Source organism: Aspergillus japonicus, assembly GCF_003184785.1.
Source record: "Aspergillus japonicus CBS 114.51 unplaced genomic scaffold BO86scaffold_6, whole genome shotgun sequence".
NCBI lineage: Eukaryota > Fungi > Ascomycota > Eurotiomycetes > Eurotiales > Aspergillaceae > Aspergillus > Aspergillus japonicus.
The window spans coordinates 140378-167982 of record NW_020291643.1 but is presented as its reverse complement, the minus strand read 5'-3'; the positions used below and the strand labels follow the sequence as shown (position 1 = coordinate 167982).

Sequence of the window (27605 nt, the reverse complement as noted above, 5' to 3'; positions counted from 1 at the left end):
CGAGCTAAGATTTTATGACTTTTTCAGGTTCAAGACGATTAATGATTATTGATGAATAGTATAGATCAAGTGCTACCGCGCGGGTTTTTATTATTTCGCTATCGCTATATTAACAACGTGCTTGATTTCCGTAGGCTCGTATAGAGTAAGTAATTTAGATAGGTAGGTATGTGCAAAAAGGGTTCTAAGTGCGGACATCGGGCTCCTCACGGCCGATGAACTCCTTGAACTTGAGGAGGTCCAGGGCCAGGGCGACGTTGTCCTTGAGGTACTCGTCCGTCTTCTGGGCGAACTTGCTGGCGTCGTTCTCGTGCTTCTCGATGTACAGACGGATGGTAGCCCCGCTGCTACCGGTGCCGGAGAGACGGACAACGAAGCGGCTGCCGTCGTCGAACTTGACGTACAGACCCTGGTTCTTGGAGACGCTGCCGTCGAGATCGGTGTAGGAGAAGTTGCCGGCGTCGGCGACCTTGCGGCCGGAGACGGTCGAGCCAACGAACGAGTCCTTGTTGTCGACGTACTTGGCCAGAGTGGCGATGACCTGGTTGGCACCGTCGCTGTCGACGTTCTCGTAGTCGTAGCGGGTGAAGAAGGTGCGGCCGTAGGTCTGCCAGAACTCGTTCTGGATGGAGGCGATGCTGGGGGTCTCGTTGGGCTTCTGCTGGGCGACGCCGGCGATGACGTTCAACCACGCCACGATGGCCCACAGTCCGTCCTTCTCGCGGATGTGGTTGCTGCCCGTGCCGAAACTCTCCTCACCGCAGATGGAGATCTTCTTGTTGTCGAACAGGTTGCAGAAGAACTTCCAGCCGGTGGGCACCTCGTAGCTCTGGAGACCCTGGGCCTTAGCCACGAGGTCGACAGCACCCGAGGTGGGCATGGAGCGGGCAAGGCCGTACACGCCCTGGTTCTTGAAGTAAGGGATCAGCTTGGCGTGGTGGGCGATGATGGCCAAACTGTCACCGGGGGAGACGAAGGTGTTGGCACCGTAGATCATGTTGCGGTCACCGTCACCGTCACTGGCGGCACCGAAGTGAATGCCCTCCTTGTCGACCCGCTCGACGAGCTCGTGAGCGTAGACCAGGTTGGGGTCGGGGTGGCCACCACCGAAGTCGGTCTTGGGCTCGCAGTTCATGGTGCTGCTCTCGGGAAGACCCAGCTCGCGGACGAAAATGTCCACACCGTAGGGTCCGGTAACACCGTGCATACCATCGAACAGGACCTTGAAGTCCTTGTGGGTCTGGAGGAAGTTGCGGATGAGGTCGAAGTCGAAGATCTCCTTCAGCATGGTGACGTAGTCGGAGGTGGAGTGGACGACCTCAACCTCGAGGTCACCGTAGGTCTTGGAACCGATGGAGGAGATGTCCACGTCAGGAATGTCAACGTAGTTGTAGGATTTGAGGGTCTTGGAGGTCTCGTAGATCTTGTTGGTGACAGACTCAGGGGCGGGGGCTCCGTTGGTCAAGTTGTACTTGATACCGAAGTCGTTCTCGGGACCTGCATGGTAAACATTGTCAGTCGCTTGACACGGGTTGCCTTTGTTCGTTCTGGGGCATGGGGTTGTACTCACCACCAGGGTTGTGACTAGCAGTCAGGAGGATACCACCGGTAGCTTGACGCTTGCGGATGAGGTTGCTAGCAGCGGGGGTGCTGAGGATGCCATTCTGGCCGACCAGCAGCTTCTTGACACCATAGGCAGCACTGATCTTGGCGATCTTCTGGATGACCTCAGTGTTGTAGTAACGACCATCGCCACCAATGACGAGGAAAGCACCCTCAGCACCCTCGGGGATGGAGAGGATGATGCTGGCGATGAAGGACTCGGAGTAGTGGGGCTGCTGGAAGACCTTGACCTTCTTACGAAGACCAGAGCTGTGAATTGTTAGATTCAGAAACGGTGAAAGGGGGTAGCAGCAGACATGACTTACGTTCCAGGCTTCTGGTCGGAGAATGGGGTGATGGAGACGGTCTGGACAGACATGATGACGTGGAGGAGGGGTAATCGAAATAGAGGGGTATATTATTTACGTGGCAAAGGTCAGGCACGAGCTGTGGGAGATATACAGCTCACTGACAATTCAAATGGTGGGGAGAGAATAGAGAAAAGAGAAATGGAATAATTGAGAAGAGGAAGAGAAGGAAGAGAAGGTCGAAGAGGAGGGGGAACAGAGGGAGTAAATAAGTGTTGTAGCAGGAGGGAGGAGAAAGCAGGCGAAAGCAGGGTCAGGGCGGCGGGATTGGGATTGGGATTGGGATTGGGATTGGGTCTGGTTCTGGTCCCGCTCCGATGCAAGACAAAGTCTCTAGGAAACCCCACCTCAATCCCGATTGCAATTGCGTTCATGGGTGGCTGCGTTTGTTGTTGTTGTTGTTGTTCGTTTGTTTATTTGTTGGTGGTGGTGATGATGATAATTCGCAGTGTCATAATGTGGCGGTCATCATTGCTTCTCATCATCTCATCATCATAATGCATCTTCCCATGCAATCGTCTTTAACACTTATTGGACCTTGAGAATTTCTTCCCTTCCCCTCATTTTTTACCCCTCCTCCGTACAAACGCCCGTACAAATTACTCGATGATTCTTGACCCCCTAAAAAAGCTTCCCTAAATAGAAGCGAGCGATTATTGTTGCCAGCTCAGCCCATTCCCCGCCGGTCCAAACCCACAGACCTCCCCCTTTTACTAGTAGCTTGTCTGTCTACTCATAGTACTAGTAGTCGAGCTACTAAGCTACCAGAAGCTATCTAAACAGCCGGTCCCGATAGAAGCGCATCTCCGCGATGCTTTCCAGAATGTCCTCCCGAGCCAGATGCACCTCCTTCTTCGCCGGCACCGCCGCCAACAACTCGTCCGACCCCCACCGCCGCGCCATTTCCTTCAGGGCGCTCACATCGACAATCCGATAGTGTAACCACTCCAACACGCTCCGGTACGGGCCCTTGGCCAGAAACGCCTTGTCCGCATGCACGCTGTTGCCCGCCAGCAGCCCCGTCCGCGGCTGCGGCACATACCGTTGAATGTACGCCAACAACGCCGCGGCGGCCGACTCCGCACTGACGGTCGAAGCCTGCACCGCGGCCGTCAGCCCGGTGCGACCGTGGGTTTCGATACACCACTCGTTCATGGACGCCAGCGTGGCGGGCGGCTGGTGGACGACGGTCTCGAATCCCTGCGGCTCCAGGAGCTTCAGGTCGGCGTCGGTGATGTAGCAGCAGATCTGGAGGATGTGATCGGTTTCCGGGTCCAGGCCGGTCATCTAGAAATCATCCATCGAGAAGAACAGGGGCGTCAGCGGATGAGGCTCGTTGCTTTTTAAGATGCAAGGACAGGCTGCAAAAGAAAAGTTCCCGAACCTCGCAGTCGATCCACACCAGGGGATCGGTGGAGCGTGTCAAGGGCATGGTGTGGTTTCGGGCTCGAAGCGCTTGAGCAGGGAATAGAGACTTTTGGTAGAACTGCCTCTGAGTGTGTAGTGAAATGGAATGAAGCGTTCGTAGAAAGGCCATGGCAGACAGCAGCAGCAGCAGCAGCAAGTGGGCCGCCGGAACTGCCTCAATTCATTACTCCCGGCGGCGGAAGGCGGCGAGGTCGGCCGACTTGCCGCAATTGACTTCTCCAATTGTCCCAGCATACATTCTTTCTCCGTGGCTAACTCACTAATTACAGGGGACACAGTCGCGTCTTGCTACAATGCCTAGCCTCAGTTGACGCGAAATGAAGCAAATGATCAATTCCTGTGCCGAATCCTCACAATCAACGCAGCCTTAGTGCAGTAGCACATTATGCCTCCCGACCTCCTGGCAAGGAGAAGCTTTCTGAGCTGCCGGGCTTGCGTCTCTACTAAAGGAACTCCGAGCGCGATTCGGATGGCCAGCTGCTCCCTGTGCACCTGATAGAAACTGGTGGTCTGCACAAGAATCCATAAATTCCCGGTGAATGCGTTATTTGTCAACAGAAATTTCAGCATCGCGTGTGCTGTGTGACCTGTCTCTTCCACATGTGACTATTGTACAACTGTGCCCTTTCTTGTGAAGAACTGGGCAGGATATCTGAATCATCATCAGACGAGGTATGGGCGCCAGAGGAAATTATCTCGCCATTTCTCTAGCAGGGGCGAACTCGCAAATCGAGACTATTTGAAATGTCTTGTCATTTGTTGTTGATTATATCCCTGAAGGTCCTCTTCGCAATGGCTGTTTGCACCTAGTTAACAAGAGATTCGTCCCTGAAGACGCCTCCGACCGTGGATCACTCTATTCTTCAAGCCGTCTTCTCATTGTAGAAGTCTTCGTACTGCTCATACCACCGCCGGACGATATCGTCACTCATGCCCGGTGCGATTACCTCGTCGCCACGCTCCAACTTCACACTCACTTCCTCCATGAACTCTTCCACCGACAGAACACTGGGATTCTTGTCCTTCTTGTTGTCATCCGGGTCATCCCGTTCGCGGTGCAGGTCCGTTGCTACCGAGGGAGGCACGATTTCCACTACACGCACCTTCTCAGACCCCCCTTTAGACAGCTGCGTCCGAAGATTCATGCTCCAGAAATGCAGCCATGCCTTCGTGCCGCAATAGACGGGATTGATCACCGCAAAGGGCACGAACCCGAGCACGGACGAGACATTGATGATCAGAGCATCGTCAGGCTTGTTCCTGAAATGCTTGAGCAACCCCAGCGTGAGATGCATGGGACCACGGATGTTGATATCGATCTCTTGATCTGCTCGCGCGAGAATGTCTTCCGGTTCCTCGTCCACGAGCTTCAGCGGCCGCTGCACCCCCGCATTATTGACCAAGCAGTCCAGGTCCGGGTGCTCGGAGGTGATCCTGGCGATGAACGAGGGAAACGTGTCGACGAGACCCGTGTCTAGTACGTAGTAGGCTGCCGCTCCGATCTCGCGAGCGGACCCCTGAAGCTTCGACTCGGTTCGGCCGGCGATAATGACTTTCTTGCCCTGCGAGATGAGGTAGGAGGAGAGCGCTTTTCCGATGCCGCCGCCGCCGCCCGTGACGAGCGCGCAGCGGAAGTTCAAGCCTGGTGAAGCCATTGCACGAAGTTTGTGATGAAATTTTCTGGGGGTAAAATTAAATTGTGGAAGGTCGTTGCTCAAAGATTGGATTGGAGGGTAAGATTCATGCGACAATCAGGATTAGGGAGCTGAAATGAACTCATTCAAGTCAAAGAAGAGAAGCACTCGGAGGAGCGAAACGGAAAGTATGACGTTATGACGTAGTTTCTATGAGACCCCCGAGTCGGGATGCAGAACTTCTTCCATTCTTTCACCCCGACCTACCCTCAAGGAGCACCTGACATTTTCAGTCCTTCCGGGCTAGTGCGCGTAGATGTTAATGCTTTGTTCCCGATGCGATAATTCGTATTCAGAAGTGACTCTCTCTGTCCTCGCTCATCACAGCAACCGGGCTCGACTTGATATTTGACAGGGAGCCTGATATACCATAAGATGTAGCACTGTCCCATTGCAAAAGGGCGATTCAGATACACGGCAGGCCCTCGACACGGAAGGCCCTCGACGCGATACATGCCATATCCTTCGCAATACGAAATGTCATTGCCACGTCTCTGCCCATCACATCTACACAGCTGTGCAGGTCTCAGCTACTGCTGTTGACCCTGAGTACTTGAATCGCACATACCATCAACGTAGGCGACGAGTTCTCAACACCAGGAAACCGCGCCCCCTCAAAGTCGGATATCCAGGCAATATATGGGGAATGAGTCGTGCACGGACACAAATACAAAGTCGACCTTAATCTCGGCTTCAGGATCACTTTTCCCGGGTTGTGGCGCATGGAACTCGATAAGTACTTCTTGCGCACTTGACTATCGTTGATCAGGATGGGGCTCCTGAGTATCTCGGTGTCGTGCTGGATCATCCGGGGTGGGCAGGTCTGCTCCAGGAAGAGATGAAGAAACCTGATTATGAAGTTTCGCCCTGGATGCACATTACAGCCAAAGACTCTTGAGTCGCAGTACGAGTCAGCAAATACGAGTCGAAAGGCGGCCAACACTCGAGCCAGCCTGACGCTGCTGCTTCCAGTGACACTGACTATAGCACCGCCTCGAGAAGAGCCGTGTCGTATACGTCCCAGCCTAGATCAGGTTTTCGCTATGGACTGTACTCAGCTTGCTGGCTAACATATTCCGGCCGTGGCTGCGCGCCAACTTGTTCCTCAATTACGAGCTAGGCGCTGTGCACTATTGCCAGAGCCTGAGAGGCTGCATCAATCCGCTGAAGAGACCAGACCCACTCCACCGGCGAGGGACAGGCTCGTTGCCATCTCTGAATTCTCAGAACACTAAAAATTGAGGATTGAGTCCAGGATAGCGGGGCTTCTGACTTTATTTATTGAGTGCAAGAGCTATCGTCTGAGCTGGCGAAGCCCAAGGACGCGGCAACCCAGTCGTTCGGTCTGGCATAGCAGACCAACACAGTCAGGATGACAGCTGGCAGAGCAACGCGCGCAGGAAGTATGCATTTGAAAACAATGCTATGCTTGTCACCTTCTGCATTGAATGGCCTGTTGTCGCGGTCTCATTAGTTGGGGGTCCAAGCTGACTTCCGCCAAATACACTATGCTTTTTCCTGACATCAGCTGTTTGTGGCTATCAAGCTCTCCCTATCATATGTACGTTCCTGCTACATAAGTCTCAGCTGACCCTTCCTATGCACTGCGACGTCATCTTTATTGGAGTTGCTTGCTGCTTTGGGTACTCGAGTGAAGATGTCCACACGCAAAGTCATCAAACGAATTTGGGTTTACGTCTCATGTAAGGGTCCAACTGTGTTCTATACTAGACGAGAATATATAAGAAACTTGATGTCCCGTGTATGCGTTCTCACTTTTCCAGCATGAGTAAACAGGGAAACAGCAAGCTACTAATTCGGCTTGTAAAGTAGCTGGCGTGTATAACCAAGCATGGCGAGGCAAGGCTTCATTTCTCTCCTTCTTGCCGTTCCATTACTCGCCAATGGGGCCCAGCCATCGAATCCGCAGACATGGGCTTCACTATCGAGTATCAGTACAGCAACCTGGAACGCCTTTAACGCGACAGTCGCCGGACGGCTCCACGAAGGCACCCCGATGCTGAGCCCGTGCTACCCGTCCAGTCACGATCCAACCAAACCACTCCATGCAGCTCAGTGCACCGCGGAGCAAGAGCTTCTCCTCAACTCGACTCTGGCGTCGAACGAGTTTCCTTGGTATCACAACGTCAGTCACCACAACCACCCATTCGACGCATGATTTGTAGTTGCTTTGCTAAGGGGTGATGTGAGAATAGTTCGTCTGGTCGACCTGCCAAGCCACCGGCGCATCGTGCCCCATCCCTTCGCCTCTATCACCCAATATTTCGTGTGAGCAAGGCAGTATCTCCCCGCGATACGTGGATGTGCGAAGTGTAGAGGACGTCCAAGCCACTCTCTACTTCACCAGATCCCACGGACTCCGACTCGTCATCAAGAACACCGGTCATGATTACAAGGGCCGGAGCTCCGCGCCGGATTCTCTTGCGCTGTGGTGGGTGTCCTCCTCTGCTCTGCTGTCACTGAGACCAGGCAAGGTTGACTAGTCTGTAGGACGCATCCGTACCAACCTCCAATCCAGCTCCTCAAGAATTTCACTCCCGAAGGCTGCTCGGCCCCGGCGGGAGATGTGATTAGATTCGGGGCGGGACAACAGTTCAAAGGCATCTATGACTTTGTGCATGCACGGGGGTATCGGGTTGTGGGAGGCGGGTGCGATACTGTTGGGGCCGCAGGGGGATGGATCACTGGTGGTGGACATGGGCTTATGGCGAATGAGCTTGGTGAGTGGAACCCCTGGGACGTCTATCTGCGTTCCTGTTGCGCGCGTGAGGATTAACAGTGAGCCAGGTCTTGGGGTCGACAATGTGCAAGAAATCCAGGTCGTACTGGCCAACGGGACATTTGCCACTGCGAGTCGATGTCAGAATCCGGATCTGTTCTTCGCGCTGCGCGGCGGCGGCGGCGGGACCTTTGGCGTTGTGATGGAGATGAGCATCCTCGTCCATCCGGATCGACCGATGGAAGTCTTGAATGTTTCCCTGACCGGGTTGAATCCCTCCTCTTCCGCCGCAAAGGATCTGACGGGCTTGATCATTGCGAATGCTGAAGGATGGGCTGCAGAGGGATGGGGTGGATTCGCGATTCCCGGCCTAGCAGACTACACCTTGGTGATAGCCACGGCTCTACTGAACCACACGGCCGCGATGGCGTCCGTGCAGCCAGTGCTCGACTTCGCCCGCCAGTTCAACAACTCGATCGCCACCCTCTCCTCGGTGGCCGGGTTCCTCGACTTCATGGGGCCCATCACCTCGAGCCCACTCCTGCAGATGTCGGAGGTCTCCGCCGCCGTCTCGTCGCGGATCATTCCACGAACGTCGTTCCAGAACACAACGAGCCAGGCTCAGCTGGCTGAGCTGATTACCCAACTGCTGAGGTTGAACGACACTCTGCAAACACCCCCCTCACCCCGGGTCGAGATTCTCCTTGTCGCTCCGGCGCTGTATTCCCAGAGTCTGCCGAGGGAAGATGAGTCTTCTGGACCCGGGGCGTCATCGGTAACGCCGGCGTGGCGCAGCGGACTCTGGCATCTCATGCACACACGCGCCATAGCCAGCAACACGAGGGATCCAGAGCTCATCCGGCAGGTCTGGCAGAGTGTTTCCCACGCCATGGATCCCCTGCGGCAGTTCACACCCGATTCCGGTGCTTACCAGAACGAAGCTGACCCGTTTGAGCCGGACCCCGTCAGTGCGTTCTGGGGCAAGGCGAACTATGAGCGTCTTCTTCGCATCAAGAAAGAGGTAGATCCAGAGAACATGTTCACGGTGCATCAAGGGGTGGGGTGGGACCGGAATGATGGGAGGTATCAGTGTTATCCAGATGTGTAGATGTGTCCCCGTGCTGAGTGGTGCTGAGTGGAGGTGGTCCGGGTCGCTGGACCGTGACTTATACTATATGCTCAAGTACCGTAACTAGCAGTAGACAGTCCAGTCAGCCACGCAATAGAGCATACAATACACTTCAAGCGTCACTTGACTCACTGACACAGAGCTAACAAACACGTGCTTCTCCAATACGGATAACTTCAGTTTCCTATCGTCACAATCTCAGCCGTGCTTGTCTTCAGCGGTGTTTTCTCCTACCTGCCTTACAGTTGGGCTGTGCCTGCCCCAATGCTTTCCTCGAAGATGAAATACCTTCCCACCGATGGCAAAACCATGTTCAAACCCACATACACCCACTCACTCCTTCACCACCATCATACACAGTATATTATTCTTTGTCATGTCGAGCTATCTATCCCACTACGAAGCCCAGCTCAAGGCCCTCCTCTCCTTATACGGACTCTCCCTCCCGAACATCTATTCATACCTCCAACATCATCATCATCATCACCACCACCACCCAACTCCCCGTCCAATCCGACCAATCCTCGCCCTCGAGCACGAAATCGACAGCGAAGAGACCACCTGGAACACCGCGGCAGCCAAAGGCCGGGCGTTCGTGCACATGTTCTCCCTGCCCACCACCGCCGAGCTCCAAGCCTACCTCGACACCATCTCGCCGCATCAACACATCCCAGCCACCAGCCCCTGGACCGACCCCCGTGCCCTGGAGCACTGGAACTGGGCGCCAGAGTATGCCCAGTGTATGTACGACGAGGAGGCATTTGCGCGGCTGTTCGCGCGGGACCTCCATGCCCGGATCGAGGATAACGTGTTTGTGTGCATGTCCAACACCGAACCCACCGTTGTGGGTGAGAGGATGTATCCTGTAAGGCTGCCCGCGTGTCTCTCACCAATCTATCACATGAAAAAGGCCATGACCGCTGACCCTACGTCCGGTTCGATGCATTCTAGGCCACCGGAGCATGGTACGGCAACCACTACAACACAGCCAGCGGCATCATCATCGCCGACAACCTGATGAGTCCGATGGCGTTGAGCAGCGGAGCAACCGGTGAGCCCCAGGACGCCGCGGGGGTGGTCTTCAGTCCGCGCCCGCCCCCGCCGTGGCCTATCCCGCTCAAGCAGTGGTCCGATGTCACCTTTCTGATGTGGACGCGACTCGCCGAGCAAGCGGGCGTGCGCGTCGATTCCATCCGCTATATCTTCCACGCCGGGGTCAGCAACCCGGTCTCCAAACGGGTGATCCGGCGGGCGCTGGCGAGGGCGGGCACGCCGCTGGAGGGGTGGGATGGCGTGGTGACGTTTCCCGTGGAGGACGGTAGCAGTAGCAGTGGTAGTAGTACTAGTGCAGAAGGGTTGGCGATTCTGGGAACCCCGAATGGTAGCGCCACCGGCTGGTTCCTCGCACAGCATCAGGAGCAATTGGGACGGCGGAAGGTGGTGAGTGTCTCGGTCTTTGGGGAGATGGGCACCCGTGCTTCGGCTGAATGTTTGAGTGTGTATTTTACGTTGGATGCGCCGCAGCGGTGATTCTTGGTCTTTGGGGGTCTGTTGTGCTGGGTCTTGTTGGTCATTAGCATAGAGTTAGAGGTGTTGAGGATGAGACATGATAGATAAAGAACAGAGTGGATCCTGTTGTGGTCGGACAGCCAAGCAGGGGTGGAGGACAGGACAACCTTGATGGAAAGGCTACAGTATGAATACCAGTAGTATCCACCGGTACTCTACTACGGAATTATGATGGGGAGAGAATGCCTGATCCCAGAAGAAAAGGACTCATGCCGATGTCTTCGGCCTTGCGTGGACCACCCAAATGATTCCGAGTGGTAGACAAAACAACAAATGATGATTCTTCAACAAGCACTGACCATAAGCACTAACCAAACTAAACTATACCACTCCACATACTTCAGCCGCCCCATCAGCAAGGCTACACAGCCTCTAGGATATATAACTCCCCATTACCCCCACATCTATTCTGTTCCCAAGCACCGCAACAACTCAATTCCCCGAAGAGATCAATCACCATGGACGTCCACGTTGTCTCCAAGCAAAACCCCGCCCAGCACGCGACCTTCCAGCTCCCCTCACCGACCGAGCCACTCGTCGCGCCCTCATCAATCCGGGTCCGCGCCTCGCTCATCGGCCTGACCTCCAACAACCTGACCTACGCGATGCTCGGCACCGCCTGGAAGTGGTGGGACACGTACCCCGTTCCCCCGACCGCGCCGGCGCCCTACCACGACCCGGCCGGCTGGGGGATCGTGCCGGCATGGGGCTACGCCACCGTCCTCGAAAGCACCGTCCCCGACCTGCCGTCCGGGACATCGATCTTCGGATACTGGCCGGCGTCCGGCCACGCGGTGGACCTCCACCTGACGCCCGGGGAGCCGCACGGCCACTGGACGGAAGTGTCCCCGCACCGGCGGGGTCTGTTCTGGCTGTACAACCAGTACACTGCCGTGGTCGATATGCGATTCAAAAGCCTGGAGACGCGGGGCTGGGACTGCGCCGTGCGCACGATCTGGACCTGCGGCTATCTCCTCAGCGAGTACGTCTTCACCCCCGACCCCGCGACGCATCCGCCGCTGCACCCGTCCCCGTCCCCGGAGAAGGAGGAGAAGGAGGAGGAGGAGGAGGAGGAGGCAAAGCGGTGGACCGCCGACGACGCGGACCTCTCCCACGCCGTCGTCATCAGCCTAGGCGCGTCAACGAAGACCGGCCGCGCACTCGCGCATAATCTCGCCTGCAGGCCCGCCGGGACGGGTCCCCGGGGCTTCCTGCAGGTCACCTCGGCGCCGGCGGCGATCGCGGACGCCGCGACGAAGCTCGCGCCGCCGTTCCCCACCAAGACTGTGGCCTACGCCGACATCGCCGCGGCGGCGACGGAGGAGTGGCTGGCAGGCAGGCAGGCGTCTAAGATCGTGCTGGTCAATTTCGGCAGTCGGGATGGCGGAGTCGAGCAGGTGTTGGGCCTGATCCGGAATAATCCGGTCCTGAAGGCTGCTAGGCTTGTTTTCATTGGCGTGGGACTCCAGCAGAAGGTAGGGACATATCGTTTGTGCACTTCTCGATTGATCGTCCGGAGCAGAAGGCTAACATGACGGGAAATGAAAGGTTCACACGATTGACGAGCTTGTTGCCCTTGGGAATGTCGCTGCTCAATTGGGCATCGTTCAGCTCAACACTTCATCAATCATGGAAGCTGCTCTCGGTGTTGTAGATCACAAGAAATTCTTTGACGAAGTGGATGAGCGCTGGAATCATTGGCTGGTCAATCGCGAATCTGCTGCCCCTGATCTGCGTCTGGTCTGGGGCAACGGGGTCGTTGGTGCAGAGGGCCTTGAGGGAGGCTGGGAGTCGCTGTGCAAGAGCCAGTTGAACCCCGAGAAGGCCTTGGTTTATCGTCTGTATGATGGAGCATTGGCACACCAGTCTTAAAGCTTTGAGAAATGTTTAGAGAAGAAAGGCCTTGATGCCATTAGTCCTTTGTCTTGGTACGAGTGACGATCTGAGGTGGGAATGCGAATCCACCTTCGATCGTGAGACACCATCCTCTGTGGTTTATCGGAATGCTGTCTGGCTTGTACGTTGTGCGTGCACTCATGTACCAGAGGATTGCAGATACTGTAGAACGGATGATTCTGATTGTCGGGAGCCTATCCGAGGAAATAACTATGAACCAGCGGAGCGGCCGGTGAGGGGCCCAGGCAACGGAGCTTCCGGACCTCCGTCAGCAGCTGAAGACTCCAGTTCGTCACGGATTTCAGGCTCGGGGCAAAGTATCAAGTGAGATGGTGTCATAAGATTGGCCAGGTAGCGTGCTGATTTCAGAGAACCCTGATCTTAATCCATCCATGAACGCAAGACTGATCATCCCATAGATTCTCAAAGCCCGTAGCTCAGCACTATAACCTAGATTCGCTTCCAGCTAGCTTAAATTGCTTCGCAAGATTCAATCACCAACCCCTGCCTCTCACCTCAACTATAGCCCCTTTACAGACTTTGATCATGCTAGCTTTGACTCCCCCACCCCATGCACCTGTTCTTCTACCGCAGACCATGCCCAGTGGGGCAGTTTCCACGTCAACCACCAATTCCCCGCCGCGTCCTTACCCATCATCGGCCCAAGGTTCGTCGGCATGGGGCTGTTCACACATGCATTCGCAATGATATAGGAAGGGCGTCCCACTGGGTTCGCGCGTCGCCGCTCCCCTTCTGCCGTCGACGCACCAACCGAGGTGACTGCCGCCGAGAAGTCAATCTCGAAGAGCCGGCCCTTGTGCCAGTTCGACCACGCCATAAGGAGCGTGTCGTATTCGCCGAAGAGCGTCGCATCGACCCCTTTCGTCTCCAGAGTCTCTCGGATCAACGCCGCCAGGGCTTCCACCTGCGGCTTGGTGCGCTGCTGGACCAGTGAGTGGCGGATGTGGGCGGCCAGCTGGCTGACCGGCATGGCGAGGATGTCGCGGACCCGAAGGAGGGTGTAGGCCGGAAAGGTGACGTTGCCGATGACGGCGACATTTTGCGAGGGATCGGCCAGGTCCGGGGGCAGGACAAGCGAGCGAAAGTCGAAGATGTTCATCAGCGCGAGCAAGCGATTCGAGGCCGGGTTCAGCGCTCTGATTGTCACTTTGGTCCACCACGCTAGGAGAACATCGCTTTCGCTAAGGAATGGAGCTGGGGAATTGGCTTTTCCTCCGGTGGTGGTGGTGGTGGTGGTGAGTTCCTGGATCGCCTGGCTTCGCATTCCGTCGACAAAGGCTCCGGGGATGCACAGAATACGCTGCTCTTCCGGACCCCGCCAGAAATACTCCCACAGAAAGTGCATGGCAACGAGAATCATGTGGAACCCTTTGAGCAAGAGGCCCTGATGCACAAACGGCTCTACAGAGGTCGTGCTGTTCAAAGTGTGCATTGGAGTCGTGTCGAATCCGAGAAAAGTCGGCACTTGGTCCTCTTGGCCGCGGAGCACAGATGCCCAAGCTGCGAAGAAGCTGGACATACCCATCCCATCCATGAGGGTATGCAGGAAGGTTATCGTTAAGATGGTTGTGTCAGTGAATGCAGCAGCATGGATCGTGAGCTGGGGCCGGTCCGTGTAGATGTAATCATCCAGACATTGCGGCGCCTGTGCATGGCGACAAAGGGGAATGGTCTCATCGACTGTGCCGAGCACACGGGGCGTATCTGTTGCCGTGGGGAGTTTCGATGCCAGAGGATGTTCGGTAGCTTTCATCAGATATTTCTCGGAGGTGAGAATGAAACCTGGTCGCTGAGCGGTGTATTCCCGCGGGATATGGTACTCAAGCTGCCCGGCATCCTGGAGGGGGGGGGGGGGTTCAGCGCAGATGAATCTTTTTGGAGCGGGATAAAACATACATTTCGTCGCAATCGTGCTCCTAACTTGTGCCAGTCTCCCAGCTGCAGTAGTCGCGTCAGAGACCGATCGAGCGTCTTCACATCAAGCACGTCGTCGAATCGATAAGCGACGTCCATACAGATACTGTGTTGATATGGTCGGCCATCCCAGAAACCGAGAGGGACGATGGTATCGGTCGGTGTTGGTGCAGGCCGAGGGGGCTTGGTTTTGCCAAAGAAATTAAGGATTCCCATGGTTGCGATTTGAGGGGTGGGTGGTTGAAAGAAGGAGAATCACAAAGATTTACTTTGTCTCCGTAGTGAGTAACTAATCCGATTAGTGCTTACAGATTCGTATAGCGCGTGGCTGAGTGGAGCCGACAGACAAATCGGGGGCATGGTTCCCCACACGGCGAGGCTGGCCGCTGGGCTCCTGAGATTGTCGGCCCGACCCTTGATATTCCACTTCGTACTGCCGGGGCCCCACATAGTGGGTACTATGGAAATTTGGACAGTCGATTCAAGCATTGTTCTTTCGATGCTGTGAGCAATTTGACAAGACGTCGAGATCGCTGGTCCTGGCGATATTGGCTGGAGATGTCAAAAAAAAGCCGGCTCCAGGGCACAAAAGCAAGGATTTGGCTTGTTTTAACCTGTATATATTGCTAGGATGGTTTGATGAGTCATGGTCACATGGGCTTGTAGCTCAGTGGTAGAGCGCTCGCTTCGCATGCGAGAGGTCAGGGGTTCGATTCCCCCCAAGTCCATTCTTTTTGGGCCCTCTTTTTTTTCACACGAAAGAAACAGTGGACATGAGGTTGAACAATGGCGTCAACTATACTTTAGATGGGAGGACAGGATACGCCGCCATATCTTATACGAAGTGAATGAAGTAAGAGATGTGGTTATTCACAGATGGCAGTACTTAATCTCGAACAAATGACATTGGTTGTATCCATTCTAGCCTACCACTCGCCCGCAGCGCAGTTGTCACCATGCACGGCCCTATTATACATAGCCCTATGCGTGTTGTGGCCAAGAGCGGTGCTTGAGGTTGGGAGCCTTGGGTGCTAACGTATCTGTTCCAAGCTGGGAGAAAAGAACTAAGATGGGGTGTGGTTTACTCGTGGCAATTTGCAATACCACCATTCGCCGGTAGGTAGTAGTATATCTCACATGGCATGCTTTACCTACCGTCTCTTCAAACTTAGGTAGCAACAACGCCTGTCTCTTTTTGGTACTGTCGTTCTTTGCGGCGATACCAATGAAAGTAAGACAGTAGCCGCCTTGAGTACTAGCTTTCTTGAGTTACCAAAATCTTCTTAACTCGTCACATGACTACACGTTACCTTACTTAGCCTTATAGCTGGGCCTGTCGATCTCCCATCTGAGGGAGATTTACTTATATCAGCAAGTGCACGCGGGGCTATGCTTTGCAACCAACCATGACATCCGCGCAGACCAAAGCCCTCACACCCGTCGAGATCCTCGAGAACATTCTTCTTCAGGTGGATATCCAGTCCCTCCTGACATCCGCCCAGCGCGTCTGTCACGCATGGCACGACCTCATCTCCACGCCTGCCCTGCAAAAACACCTCTTCTTGACCCCGGACTGGAATCGACCGCAACCAGAGCGCAACCCGCTCTTGGTCCATATCTTCCCGGGCTGGTTCATCGCTGGCCAAATTGCCCATGGTGAATACCGGGAGAAGATCGGGCGCGACGGTATCAACCCCCGCTGGGATTTGACGCAACCCGAGCAGAAGGCCTCTTTCATCCGGAAAGAAGCCAGCTGGCGGCGCATGCTCGTGCAGCAGCCTCCGATCCGGGAGTTATTTTCTTTCGACATAAAGCAAAACCGAGGCGGGGAATGGATCGATGGTGTATCTTATACCGAGTTCGATGATGAGGATGAAGACGAGGATGATGCTGATGATGCTGATGCTGATGATGCTGATGCTGATGATGCTGATGCTGATGAGGCTGATGCCGATGCTACTGATGTTCCTACTCCTGCTGCTGCTGCTGCTGCTGATGATGATGTCGATGACGATGACGATGATGGTGGTGGGGAAGATCTTTCGCCCTTCATAGTTGGCCAACCGACGGAGCCTCTGCGAATGGGGAAGCTGGTAGAGGAGGCCCCTAGTACCTCTGACTATATCGAGGTTCTTTGGAGTATCAAGGACTATCGACTTCACCGTTCTATGTTCATTCGCATCAGGAAGCGAGATGTTCGGATGCTGCGCAGTGCACTCAGGAGGAGTGGAATGATTGTGATCATGAAAGCGATCGTGCAATGTGCCATGGGGGTTCCACCTCCGCAGCTAGCATGGAGGGCAAGCCAGAGGCGCTGGTGGGCGGGGGTTGAAGAGCCTACGAGACGCGATAGGGGCCATCTAGCCAAGAGGCAACGTTGCAGTTAACTTAAAGGTGGTGATATCATCAAACATCACCAATCTCTGAGATAAACTTGACATACTGGCAAGAGGCTCAAGCTGTGTGCACTGCCGGAAAGACAAGGACACAATGTATTAGGAGTTCATGACGCCTGGATCCTGTTGAGGGATCATACGACAACTCCACCGCGGCCGTTGCAGATGGCCCACCGCGTGGTGACCGAGTCGCAGCAAACAGTGGCTAATGTAGCGTGTGAGGTTCGAGAGGATGGAAGGCTGGCATGGTCTCGACGAGGTCGGAATTATCGCTACTTTTGGGAGATAATGAGGGGTGAGTCAGGGTGTCTATCATTCAGAAGTGTTCTTGAATTTTGCCATATTCCGAACCCTACGAGCCCTTATTGACAGTGAACTCAATTATTCAAAATCTCGCCTCCAGCAAAAAGGAGGTTTTCAGCGTGCAACTTGCGTAACTCATTCCGTCTATAACAATTACCTCCACTCAGCACGTACCTCATGCTCCATTCTAGCAATTGTACCGCCCATCCCAGCCCATTCGCCATGAAGATACCTCAACTAGCGGATACTAAAAGCGAAAGCAGCCGTCAACGGTCATGTTCTATCACGACCAGCTGTATTCCTGTCCAATCCCTTCGATGCGGGATAAGCGAGGGCTACCCAAAAATGATAAGGATGACAAGCCATCCCTCAAGTAAGTATAGGAAAATAAAGATTGCAAACACCTTCCTCCGTCTGATCGGTGCGATGTCGACCATCTAAGCACGTAAACATGGGAATGGACCCTGGAAGATCGCGAGCTTATAGCTCTTCTTCCTCGGTAGCCATGGAATCATGCGGTGGGGGTTTTACACCCGTACTAGCCGCTGTAGTCCCAGTGGTGTTTGAAGCATCATCATTACTGATCTCGTGCGACAAACCTGACTCCATTCGTCGGCGCATCACATCTTCATCCGCTTGTGATACGCTAGCTCGCTGTTTCTTCAGGGGGCTACCGATGAATTGACCATCAGTCGCATTAGCCGCTGGCTTGGGAGCTTCAGCAGCGACAGTTGACGGAGGTACAATCGGAGGTGTTGTGGAAAGATTAGAAGATGGAGCTGATTCTCCGGGCGCCCGAGGACTTCCAGTGTCCGTCGGAGGAGTGTTAGTGGCAAGCGAGGCGGACGAGTGCTGCCGTTTGAGCTGAAATGACAGTAAGTCAGGCAAGCAGAAATGAAGCACGAAGCAGGATTGACTCACCTTAATCTTACGAATGCTCTCCGCCAATTCGCCCTGCTGCCTAAGATCTTCCGGAGAAAGATGGACATCATCATCCTTGCCCTCTTCAGCGTCTGCTTTACCAAGGATGGAATTCTCGTCATCGTCATCACTATCCATGTCATCATCGCCAACAGGCTTGCCACCCTTCTTTCCTCTCTTATGGTTTTCTGTGCTCTCTCGGAATTTCAGGAAGCCAACGGTGCCGCCAGGCTTGAGCGGGCCAAGATTGGAAAAATCTGGTTGTATCGACCGACGCTTTACAGACCCAGGGGTGTCCTGCACTTTGGCATCCTTGAGGATCCCCATCTTCTGAAGTTGCCCTAGATAAAAGTCAGTTTCGACAGCTGATATATGAGCCGGGTCATGACTTACGCTCTCCGCGGTACATGAACGTGAAGGTAGCGTAGGGTTTATCAGACGCATCAATGCTCGTCACAGTTTGCGTGCTGATCGTTTTGGGATCGAGTGTTTTCGGCTTAGCAAAGCTCGTGGTGTGGTCAACGTTGGCGTCCGATGCGCCGTTGTGGTTGTCATTGCCGCCTGAGACATCGTCGTCGTCATCGTGCGCATCGAATTGAGGCGAGTACTCTCCCCGTTTGACCTCGCCAGAAGCCAGAACACGAAATAGTGCCACCTTGATCTGCCCTGCAGACTCGGGGATCGGGTCATCATCAGAATCGGAGAACGACATATCTTCATCAGAGACATCTTCCAACGGAGATTTCGAATCATTTCCGTAGCGCATTATGTCTCTCTCCTTCCGTGACTTCGCATCCGTGTCCATACCGCCGCTTTCTTCGCGTTTCAAGCGACGCTTTTCCATCTTCTGTCGTCGTCGCTCAATCTTGGCCGCCGCATCTTTTCCTTCCAGGTCTAGACCATTTAACCATCTCTCCAGTCCGACCTCACGGAAAAGGAACTCCCGTTCGGCCAGACCGCCGCCCTCGGAGTCCGGAACACTGACCCATCTAGAGTTGACCCAAGTCTCCTCGCCTCTCCGCAGGAGCGTAGCCACCTCCTCCTTCTGTCGGCCGTCGAAGTAGATGTACGCAGCGACCGTCTCGTTCGGCGAATTGGTCAACGGCTTGTAGGGAATCACCATACTAGAGTATTGCCCCCGCTCTTCGGTCGGGCCGGGAAGTCCTCCAACAACTTTAGGCCTGGGTGCGGGGTTGTCGGGTGTCGCTTTCGGAGCAGAATACGGGACATCTTGACCGGGGTTCAGGAGTGTGATAGAGATGGCGAAAGTCGACTGTTCTGGTCGGCCCGATCCGGAGTCAGGTATCTTTGGAGGCGGTACCGGAATGTAGCAAGCTATGCGAGAGGCTCGAGATTGACGTTGGATCGAGTATTCGGAGATCGGGCCATCTGGAGTGTGTATACTCACGGCGAGACCCTTGAAGCAGGGCATGGCGGGATAAAAAGATAGCAGTAAACACAGGAATTGAGAGAGAGTCGTGGAAGAACAAGGCCAAACTAGGCTGAATGAAAGAGAAAAGGAGGAGGTGGGAGAAAGGAAAGTGGTGAGGGGTGAGGGCGCGCGTGTGATTGTGCGAAGGTGAGCTGGTCGTGTGTTGTGGAGGCGGTCAGGACTGAAGTAGTGAGTTCGGTGTGTGTGCCTGCTACCGCCAGCCCCCGGCGGGGATATAGAATGACCGAAACAGATAGATCGCGGAGATGGACGGCTGCCCCGAGGTTGTCGCTCAATGCTAGCGCAAGATTGAGGTGAGGGAGAGACCGATCGCGTTCGAATTTCTTAGGGATTTTATCGCTATGCGAAACACAAGCATATGTTATTAGCCGTGCAGTATGATGACACAGAAGGAGGGAGAGGGAGAAAAAGAGAAAGAGGGGAGGGGGGGTTGACGGGTGTTGACGCCGATCAAGAATGAGTGGGCTGGGGAGTGGGAGGAACCATCTAAACATACCAGGTGTGGTTGATTCCTGGGGAAAGACTCCGGTTTAGTGTTGGCGAACTCGATTAAAGAGAGGTATCCAGCCAAAAAAAAAAATTTGGACTTATTGACCAAACGGCGAGTGTGGAGCAGGACAAAAAAAAAAAGGAGAGAGGGGTTGAGTGGTGGGAGGATGGAGAGAAAGAAGTGTGTGTCAGAGGCAAGGAAAAGAAAGAGGAGAGGGAGGGCCTTTGAGGGGAGGGAAGGAGGAGGGAGAGAGGGAGGGATGAATGTGGAGAGGTGAGGATCACCGCCGGCTGGAACTCCGCCTGCTTCCTTGGATCACTTCCGCCTCCCCCCTTTGGTTCGTCTTCCCTGATGTCAACCTCACGTCAAAGCAGTTGTGTTTATTTGATTACGATACTACAGAACTACAGAGTGCGATTATCGTTTTTGTGGACTATATCTGAAACTGTATCTTGAATGACCATCCCGTTATTACTTACTCTCTGCATTTTTACTTTAAAGGGCCAAAAGACCTGTTAGTGAGACAAATCCGACGCCAGTCTATGGTGCATTTCGCCTCTTTCGCCATGTCCGTCCCAATATCTACCACGGAACCTGCGCGTTGTCTCTAGAACCCTCGTCGTCGCGCCTCCTCTCGAGCGATATTAGCCAGATCAGGAAAGTCTCGATGGAGGTTGCTGAAAAGCACCTCGGCCTTTCGTCGCTTCTGTTCTTCCACCTGTTTCTGTAACTCGGCGACCTTTTCGAGGAGCTTCGCATGCGAATCAACAAGCGATAGGTCCAATAACTCTTCTGCATACTGGCGTAGCGAGTCCAGCTTTTTCTCGAGAGCGGCGATGCTGATATCGCCCCTGAAAGAGTATGTGTTGTCTTCTGGTGGGGTAGACGCTATAGAGGAATGGTGTGCAGGCAATGCGCGCGGAAGCTGTTGCGCTGGATTCCGGTCTTCCACGAGGTCACTAATACGAAGTTGACCCTTTGTGGCTTGGCCTCGCACAGAGGCTAGCTCCGTCTGCTCTGCTGGATTGTCCCTTATTTGGGTCAAGGTCTTAGTCTGTTGATTTTCCCCCGAGTCATAGGTCCGAATGTCGAGGGAAGCATGAGGACCATCACTCTGCTGTCCTGGTCTAATGGTATCCTCATTGAAGTGAGTTCTCGGTCGTTTCCCACTTTGTAGAGCATTGCATGGCTGCGGGGATGCGTTCTGGGCCGCTCTTTTGCCTCTCCTCTGGTCAAATACATTATCAACGAAGCCAGTAATGCGCCCTCGCTGGTCGACTGGCTTCACCCGGGCTCGCACAGGCTTGTCCTTACTTCGATACGGCTGTGAAAAGTGGCAACACCGACAGTTGCACACCTGTGAGCACTTCGGGCAGGTCCAAGAATCTGCATCTCTGAGATAGGGAATCAGATCGATATCGAAGTGTCTGTGGAGCCCGCGAAAACAGAAGAATGCATCGCATCGTGAGCATGTCATTCCTTTCCATACCGAGTGACTATCACGGCATAGATGGCAAAGTCGTTCCTATTCCGATTGTCAACCATTTGTTACACCTTGGTAAGGTCTGCAGGAGGCTGATTTACCGTAGACTGCTTTCGTGCAGTGGCTGCTGCTGCGGCCAATGTTCCCAAAGACTTTCGACTAGAGCAACCATTAGCTAAGAACAAACTTGGTCGTGAATTGACTGAGACGGAAGCTAGTTGGCTGTAAGAGGTCGCATAGAAAAAGACAAAGAGAAGGACCGGAATGAAGGCAGGCAGTGTTTCTTCGGAATGTTGTCTGCAATAACCAAAACGTTTGAGGGTCCGTACTTAGTACGCGAGGGACTTGAAGTCTGCTGTGCACCTAACTTGCTTCGCGCACTGCTAATGACATCTTTGCAGTAGTCCCTTGGAAGGAGTTCAGCCCAGATGAAATTGCTGAAGTGTTTACAGCTGCGTCCAGACACGAAGCACTTAAGACATAGGTCAAAATCTCCACACTGCTCGCAATGCAAATGACGATTCCAGATCGTCAGGCCGCAAAAGTTGCATTCGACCACCGCACCTTGAGTGTCTATAAGCTTCAACCGTACACTTGTCTCATTCTCGACGTCTTCATCCTCGATTATCTGCTGAAAAAGACTTAGAAGAAGAGCATCGTCTTCGGGCCGGCAAGACCCGCTTTTCAGTGCATGCAGAAGAACCAGAGGCACCCGGCCTGTATCTGCATGACACAATTGTTGATAAACAGGCTGGATATAGTCAAAGAAATAGGTGAGCGAAGAACTGTGCATTATGTTCCACACCACTTTCGTAACCAGGGAATTGACATTCCAAACCTGGTGAGCAGTGGCAGGAGGAAAGACGACCAAGTCCCCAGGAAACTGATCAGCGACATAAATGGGAAATTTCGCACGACTTAGCTGGGTAACTGTGACGTTCGCCCAGTCCGTATGAGGTGATTTCCCTAGCTCTTCCATGAAAGCGTCATACTGGGTTTGTGCATGTTTGTCCGTGCCAAAACATATGGACCCATGCCCGCTTCCTAGTTGCGAGCTAAGAACTTGTGTGTATAGAGATGATCGGGGTTGTGAGTATTACCTTGGGATTCGATAAGGAGGTTCAGCGCAGCTGTCCCACTGAAGCATCGGTGAAAGCCAGAGCTATTCGTAGTCTATGTGTTAAACTGATCGAGCAGCATGGGAAGATATTGTCATCCAACTTACAACGAATTTTGAGTACCGACATATGCCATCAAAACCTCTGGGGCAATTTCTTTCGGTAGTACTCGAAACAGATCAAGAGTGCCCAAGTGCCTTAGAGACGGCGGCAAAACAGAGTCCAATGCACGAATCCAATCTTTGGGGCATTGTAGATCCTTGGCGTAGAGGCTTCGAAGCGAGTCTGTGAGCTGATGAAGCTAGCCCTGGAGACGATAATAGGCCACATACAAATCTCGTCCAATACTCGGAGTTGGGTAGTCTGCCTGGTACAAGATCTCCTGCAGTCGCAGCTTGATATCCCGCCCTGTAGAGCAATTCCTAACCGGTATCGCTGGAGTATTGAGACCATCCTGTAAGCTACAGAACTTCCCGAGGAAATAGTTGCTCGGCCGCCACATACCTCTTGAGGCCGACAAGGCGCCTAAGGTTCCGTTATTCAAGATCGAGTTATCCCATTCGCTAGTTGTATTAAATCCGCGGATCACGAAGGGTTTTCCTTCATGCAATTTGCGATTCAGCCACTCGTAGGCCTGGTCGTCCGACAAGCTCTCGATATCCCGGACTGTGTACTCGGAAAATGGAACAAACGGTTCCCCTGCTCTCAGGAGAGCCTGTGCGGACGAAATCTCCGTAATTGGTAGGTAAGACATATAGAAACTTTATAGAAGAGGCATTTCAATGCGCATTGTGCATTATGAAGCACCGGAAGTATTCGCTAGAGGTCCTTATCTGGTTCGAATCAGCTGTCTCGGAATTCATCCTGGAGCATTTGACACACCGCCACGTGATACTCCACTGCAAGGTTAATCTAGCCGTTTGTGGAAGTGTCTCATTCAAGCCCGCGGCCTGGCAGTGTGTCTTGGTGTATACAATGCCCCATAGTTTCGGCTTATATCGAGACTGGTCTGCCCGATCGCTCTATATCTTTATGAATGGAGATTGGTTTATCTATGAGAGTCGATAAAAACGTATGATCATGAGTCAAACAGGTACAGACTTGGCGCTTGGGTTGTCTTGTTTCCGAGGTGTAGCGCCTGGGCTATACTCAACTTCACATGTCGGTCTGACGGTCTGCCTCTTTAAGCTGATCATTTGATTATTTCTATTAACAAGATGCGAGAGCAATAGAGTAGGTAGAATCGAGTTTCGATGGCATCGCCGCTAGGGTCACGTGTCATGATGCCTCAGGAACGAGATGCCGATGCCGAGAGACCGGCGTCGGCAACATGGGCTGTGAGATAAGATGCGTGGGGCAAATGAGCCGGACTCTTAATTTTAACATCCCCAGAGCCGGCATTTTTCAAGGGCCCTGCCGATATGAAGCGCAGCTACGAGGTATGGCCCGCCGACTACTTCTCTATTCAAATCTTCCTAAGCATTTTTAGAACGCTCTTAAACTCCTGGAGAGTCGCCGACGAAAAGCTCGGCCAAGAGCGCCCGCGCTGGTCCCGACACATCAAGATGCAGCGACCCCGACTGACAACCAAGCATTGCGGGGCGTGCCTAGCTTGGTTGGAATGGAAGACTGGCTGCGGAAGTTAGGGCACTCGGTAAGAATTGTTCATTGCTAGCATCTCATCACGCCACAATGGTTTCTTCTTACATGAATGTTTTTAGGACAATGATGTGAACGGCCTCAACATCGTTCATGTCGCCGGAACCAAAGGGAAAGGCAGCACCTGTGCATTCACTCGCTCCTTCCTTCGCACACATGGGTTGCGTACCGGATTCCCTCGGAAAGTTGGACTTTATACTTCGCCTGATTTGCAGTGCATCCGCGAAAGGATTCAGATCAACGAACAGCCGATACCGGAGGAGCTATTCACTCGTTACTTCTTCGAAGTATGGGAAAGGCTGGAGGCGCCTGGTCCAGAACCTAGTGTCCTTCCTGCGAGACAGCCACGTTATCTTCAGCTTCTTGCGCTTCTAGCATTTCACACTTTCATCAGAGAGAATGTTGATGCGGCTATATTTGAAACGCACCACGGCGGAGAATATGACGCTACAAATGTCATTCGGAAGCCGGCGGTGACAGCTATCACCGCTCTTGGTATGGATCATGTTGCGCAGCTTGGCCCCACGATTGAAAATGTTGCTTGGCACAAATCTGGGATTTTCAAGCCCGGCGCACCTGCGTTCTCAGTCTCGCAGGAAGAAGATCCCGCCGAGGTGTTACGCCTTCGCGCTGCTGAGAGACAGACCACGTTGACATTTGTATCGACGAATGACTCGCTTCCGGTCAATGATAAGACTCTCAGTATTCCTGTGCAGCGCTTGAACTGTTCTCTGGCTCTTGAGCTAACTAGAGCCTGGCTAAAAATCAAAGCGCCAGAGCATACACTGGACGAGTCAGACATCGCCGGTGCTGTGGAAAACTTCAAATGGGCTGGGAGGTTTGAGATTATCGAGGACGGCGCATCTCGGTGGTTTATAGATGGGGCTCATAACACGTTGAGTCTCGGGCAAGCGGCTGCATGGTTTGTCTCAAACACCAACACGCCTACAACAAATCCGTAAGTCGGACCACTTCTCGTAGTCAGACAATTGGAGCTGACCCCAGAATCAGATGCCGCATTCTGATTTTCAGCCACTTCTCAGAGGAGCGTGATGGGGTTGACCTTGTCGAGTGCCTGGCGAAGGCGCTTGCGGAATTGCGGGCTATGCCGGAATATGTCATATTTACCACGTACGAGGAGAGGGAAGATGGATCCACCAGGATAGGCGAGTATCGCAACAACTTCCCTGGCTGATCCAGAGCTGACATCCATGATAGATAAAACCCTTAAAGTTCCGGAGACCCCATTCCCAGATATGTGCTCCATATATACTTCGTTGTGGAGACAACGTGATGCCAAGGCCTCAGTCTCGAGTGAAGCAACTATCGAGGGCGCGATCAAACTGGCTAACAGAATCGGCGCTGCGCAAGGCGGTGCTCAGATCCTCGTGACTGGCAGTCTTCATCTGGCTGGAGGTGCTCTCAGCATCTTACGGCCCCAAGTATAACTCTGCTTCTGCAGCTCTTTGTCAAGAATTCTGTTGTATACACATGACCTTACATAGAAGAGACGCAATAGACCTTTATAGATGTATTTGTTTACCATTAGATAGAGCACTGTCAATCGCCACTGCGTTTAGCATCAGAGTGACTTTGTACGCAAGAGGATTCTAGAGTTTAGCTTCCTTGGTGTCTTTACGCAACCTGGCCTTCGTGATGTAGAATCGATAGGCTGAAATCATCTAGTCCTAGCTATTAGTACCATAAAATTGATGTATCCATCATGGCTTCGAGGCATGCGGAGGATGTCGCCAAAAGACCTAATTAAGCCTAACCAAGCTTCGCTTGCATGGCGCTATAACCTCGTGCGGGGAGGAAGCTTGATTCGCCTTTCGATGATCATCTCAGCCTTAGTCATTTTCTCTGGATTGGCCATTTCTGAAGCAATCTCGCTACAGCGACGAGTGCTTACACACATGATCAGAGGCTCACCATGAGCGCTGGGCCTAAACCAAGTGCTTTGCCATCAATCAGCGGTCAGGCTTGGATATCTTCAAAGCCGACCCTGGCCCTCTCCTGATCCAGAGTTACTCGGTTCAGTGACACTTCGTGTTTCGAAACGGCTAGGTGCGTGGCCTGCACTGCGCTGTACCCCTGCAAGCCTCCCGCGAAGCCTTCGTAGATAAAGAACTGTTCTGAGACCCGCTTCCGTAACCTTGGATCGGCCTCGGTGTGTCTGCGGCCTGTTATTGTGGATTCTTTGATGGACCCCGATTTGGGTTTGCACGAGAGTCTGGATCAATGAAAGAAACGGGGGAATTGTCCGAACGAGGAACGTCAAAGTAGGTAGATTTAGATAGTAGGATTCCGTGGCATACGACAATCCTGATACTAGATCTAATGGTTAGCCAGTCATTGGAAAGACGGAACAAGATATACTTAGGAAGACTTAAGCTCGACAATTAGCCGATCATAGCCATGCCGCGTCGAAGTAGTTTGGTATCCCCGTGGGGGACCATCGTTCAGGCGGGGGGAACCACCAAATCAGTGGTCTAGTCTTCTGGGGTCACACCAGTTCCTGTGCGAGGCTCGCATCAGGATTGGTGGAAGTGAAAGATAGATACCTTGCTGGTCGGAATCCGATTTCGTGGTTTGTCAGAAATCTGGTCTACCGCCAGTCTCTGGTATGCAAGACTCGAGTGTCGTCTTTCGTGTCACAACGGGACGCGGCCATCGTCCTCGCATGGCGAATAGAGATTGAGAATTAAAGCAAAGAATAGTGAGTAGACGAGACCATTGATCTTTAAAGAGAAGAGGAGATACGAATATGTCTTGTTATATTTTGAAAGCGACCGACCTTAGCAAAGAGGACGGCTTGTGGTGGCAAGCCGTACGTTGACGTAGTTTCGAAGCAGAGTCATTGGATCGGACTTTGTGTTTCTTGTAGTAACTACCAGGTACCTAGTACAGTACTTTCTTTGCCAGATAAAGCATGTCACCTCCCACAGACACGCACCTGACACTGCAAAGTACCTAGGTTACTGGCAATCTAGGTATCTTCCGACTGGTAACCGTGATCTGGAACCATTGTCCGAGAGACCTGGGGAAGCCGGGGTGGGTTGATCTTTCATGTCAGATCGACATCACTTGACTTGAATGTGCTGAGAGTCTGTTTATACTCTTTGTTTTGTCTTGAAGAAGTCTTATATCTCTCCAACATATCCGGTCCATCGAAGATATTTGAGTTGAGATAAAGACAGTGTCTCTTTCTTCTCTAGGTGTACTGAACCATAGCAGGATCACTGGAAGTAAATCATACCACTGCATCACTGTCAGAAACTCCAGACTGAAAGATAAAGTTGTTAGCCCCGTGGTTATGTCCCCCGAAAGGGGTGTTTTAGCAGCAGTTTGGTGAATGTAACCAACCCAGCCCGCCGGGGTCGGATCCGCCCTCTCACCATTTGCACTCTTTGTCCGTCCC

General features: G+C 53.3%; 11 protein-coding genes and 1 non-coding gene across 12 annotated transcripts; 6 read left to right on the top strand and 6 right to left on the bottom strand.

Annotated features, from left to right (window-relative positions):
• Positions 1–64: 64 nt before the first annotated feature.
• Positions 65–2134, bottom strand: pgmA (phosphoglucomutase PGM2). The gene is made up of 3 exons (XM_025666624.1): positions 1929–2134; positions 1571–1872; positions 65–1497 (listed from the first exon to the last, which is right to left on the bottom strand). The coding sequence occupies exons 1-3, from the start codon at positions 1979–1981 to the stop codon at positions 185–187; spliced, it is 1668 nt and encodes a 555-aa protein (XP_025531114.1). The 5' UTR covers positions 1982–2134; the 3' UTR covers positions 65–184.
• Positions 2135–2546: 412 nt separating this feature from the next.
• Positions 2547–3462, bottom strand: BO86DRAFT_386194 (oligoribonuclease). The gene is made up of 2 exons (XM_025671282.1): positions 3355–3462; positions 2547–3257 (listed from the first exon to the last, which is right to left on the bottom strand). Exons 1-2 carry the CDS (start codon positions 3400–3402, stop codon positions 2742–2744), a joined length of 564 nt encoding a protein of 187 aa, XP_025531113.1. The 5' UTR covers positions 3403–3462; the 3' UTR covers positions 2547–2741.
• A 799-nt stretch (positions 3463–4261) lies between these two features.
• BO86DRAFT_416144 (NAD(P)-binding protein) lies at positions 4262–5053 on the bottom strand (the record flags this gene model as incomplete). Its single annotated transcript, XM_025674951.1, has 1 exon — positions 4262–5053. One exon carries the CDS (start codon positions 5051–5053, stop codon positions 4262–4264), a length of 792 nt encoding a protein of 263 aa, XP_025531112.1.
• A 1891-nt stretch (positions 5054–6944) lies between these two features.
• BO86DRAFT_438649 (FAD-binding domain-containing protein) lies at positions 6945–8940 on the top strand (the record flags this gene model as incomplete). Its single annotated transcript, XM_025676132.1, has 4 exons — positions 6945–7238; positions 7309–7544; positions 7604–7833; positions 7901–8940. The coding sequence occupies 4 exons, from the start codon at positions 6945–6947 to the stop codon at positions 8938–8940; spliced, it is 1800 nt and encodes a 599-aa protein (XP_025531111.1).
• Positions 8941–9228: 288 nt separating this feature from the next.
• Positions 9229–10491, top strand: BO86DRAFT_407052 (uncharacterized protein; the record flags this gene model as incomplete). The annotated part of the gene is made up of 2 exons (XM_025674235.1): positions 9229–9826; positions 9913–10491. The coding sequence occupies exons 1-2, from the start codon at positions 9260–9262 to the stop codon at positions 10489–10491; spliced, it is 1146 nt and encodes a 381-aa protein (XP_025531110.1). The 5' UTR covers positions 9229–9259.
• A 388-nt stretch (positions 10492–10879) lies between these two features.
• On the top strand, positions 10880–12402 carry BO86DRAFT_407051 (DUF2855 family protein; the record flags this gene model as incomplete). The annotated part of the gene is made up of 2 exons (XM_025674234.1): positions 10880–12005; positions 12079–12402. Exons 1-2 carry the CDS (start codon positions 10989–10991, stop codon positions 12400–12402), a joined length of 1341 nt encoding a protein of 446 aa, XP_025531109.1. The 5' UTR covers positions 10880–10988.
• A 568-nt stretch (positions 12403–12970) lies between these two features.
• Positions 12971–14591, bottom strand: BO86DRAFT_445733 (uncharacterized protein; the record flags this gene model as incomplete). Its single annotated transcript, XM_025676467.1, has 2 exons — positions 14344–14591; positions 12971–14284 (listed from the first exon to the last, which is right to left on the bottom strand). Exons 1-2 carry the CDS (start codon positions 14575–14577, stop codon positions 12971–12973), a joined length of 1548 nt encoding a protein of 515 aa, XP_025531108.1. The 5' UTR covers positions 14578–14591.
• A 426-nt stretch (positions 14592–15017) lies between these two features.
• BO86DRAFT_t67 lies at positions 15018–15089 on the top strand. Its single transcript has one exon. It is a non-coding gene; the product is annotated as a tRNA-Ala (tRNA).
• A 564-nt stretch (positions 15090–15653) lies between these two features.
• Positions 15654–17021, top strand: BO86DRAFT_386191 (F-box protein). Its single transcript, XM_025671281.1, has one exon. It carries the CDS (start codon positions 15768–15770, stop codon positions 16746–16748), a length of 981 nt encoding a protein of 326 aa, XP_025531107.1. The 5' UTR covers positions 15654–15767; the 3' UTR covers positions 16749–17021.
• A 519-nt stretch (positions 17022–17540) lies between these two features.
• On the bottom strand, positions 17541–19413 carry BO86DRAFT_305112 (uncharacterized protein; the record flags this gene model as incomplete). The annotated part of the gene is made up of 3 exons (XM_025667645.1): positions 17541–17924; positions 17982–18322; positions 18375–19413. 3 exons carry the CDS (start codon positions 19411–19413, stop codon positions 17541–17543), a joined length of 1764 nt encoding a protein of 587 aa, XP_025531106.1.
• A 991-nt stretch (positions 19414–20404) lies between these two features.
• BO86DRAFT_386188 (uncharacterized protein) lies at positions 20405–23471 on the bottom strand. Its single transcript, XM_025671280.1, has 7 exons — positions 23030–23471; positions 22858–22960; positions 22633–22797; positions 22508–22569; positions 21737–22451; positions 21509–21566; positions 20405–21449 (listed from the first exon to the last, which is right to left on the bottom strand). The coding sequence occupies exons 1-7, from the start codon at positions 23277–23279 to the stop codon at positions 20532–20534; spliced, it is 2271 nt and encodes a 756-aa protein (XP_025531105.1). The 5' UTR covers positions 23280–23471; the 3' UTR covers positions 20405–20531.
• Positions 23472–23702: 231 nt separating this feature from the next.
• On the top strand, positions 23703–25698 carry BO86DRAFT_445730 (folylpolyglutamate synthase). The gene is made up of 5 exons (XM_025676466.1): positions 23703–23964; positions 24015–24179; positions 24247–25142; positions 25196–25350; positions 25403–25698. The coding sequence occupies exons 1-5, from the start codon at positions 23947–23949 to the stop codon at positions 25630–25632; spliced, it is 1464 nt and encodes a 487-aa protein (XP_025531104.1). The 5' UTR covers positions 23703–23946; the 3' UTR covers positions 25633–25698.
• Positions 25699–27605: the final 1907 nt, after the last annotated feature.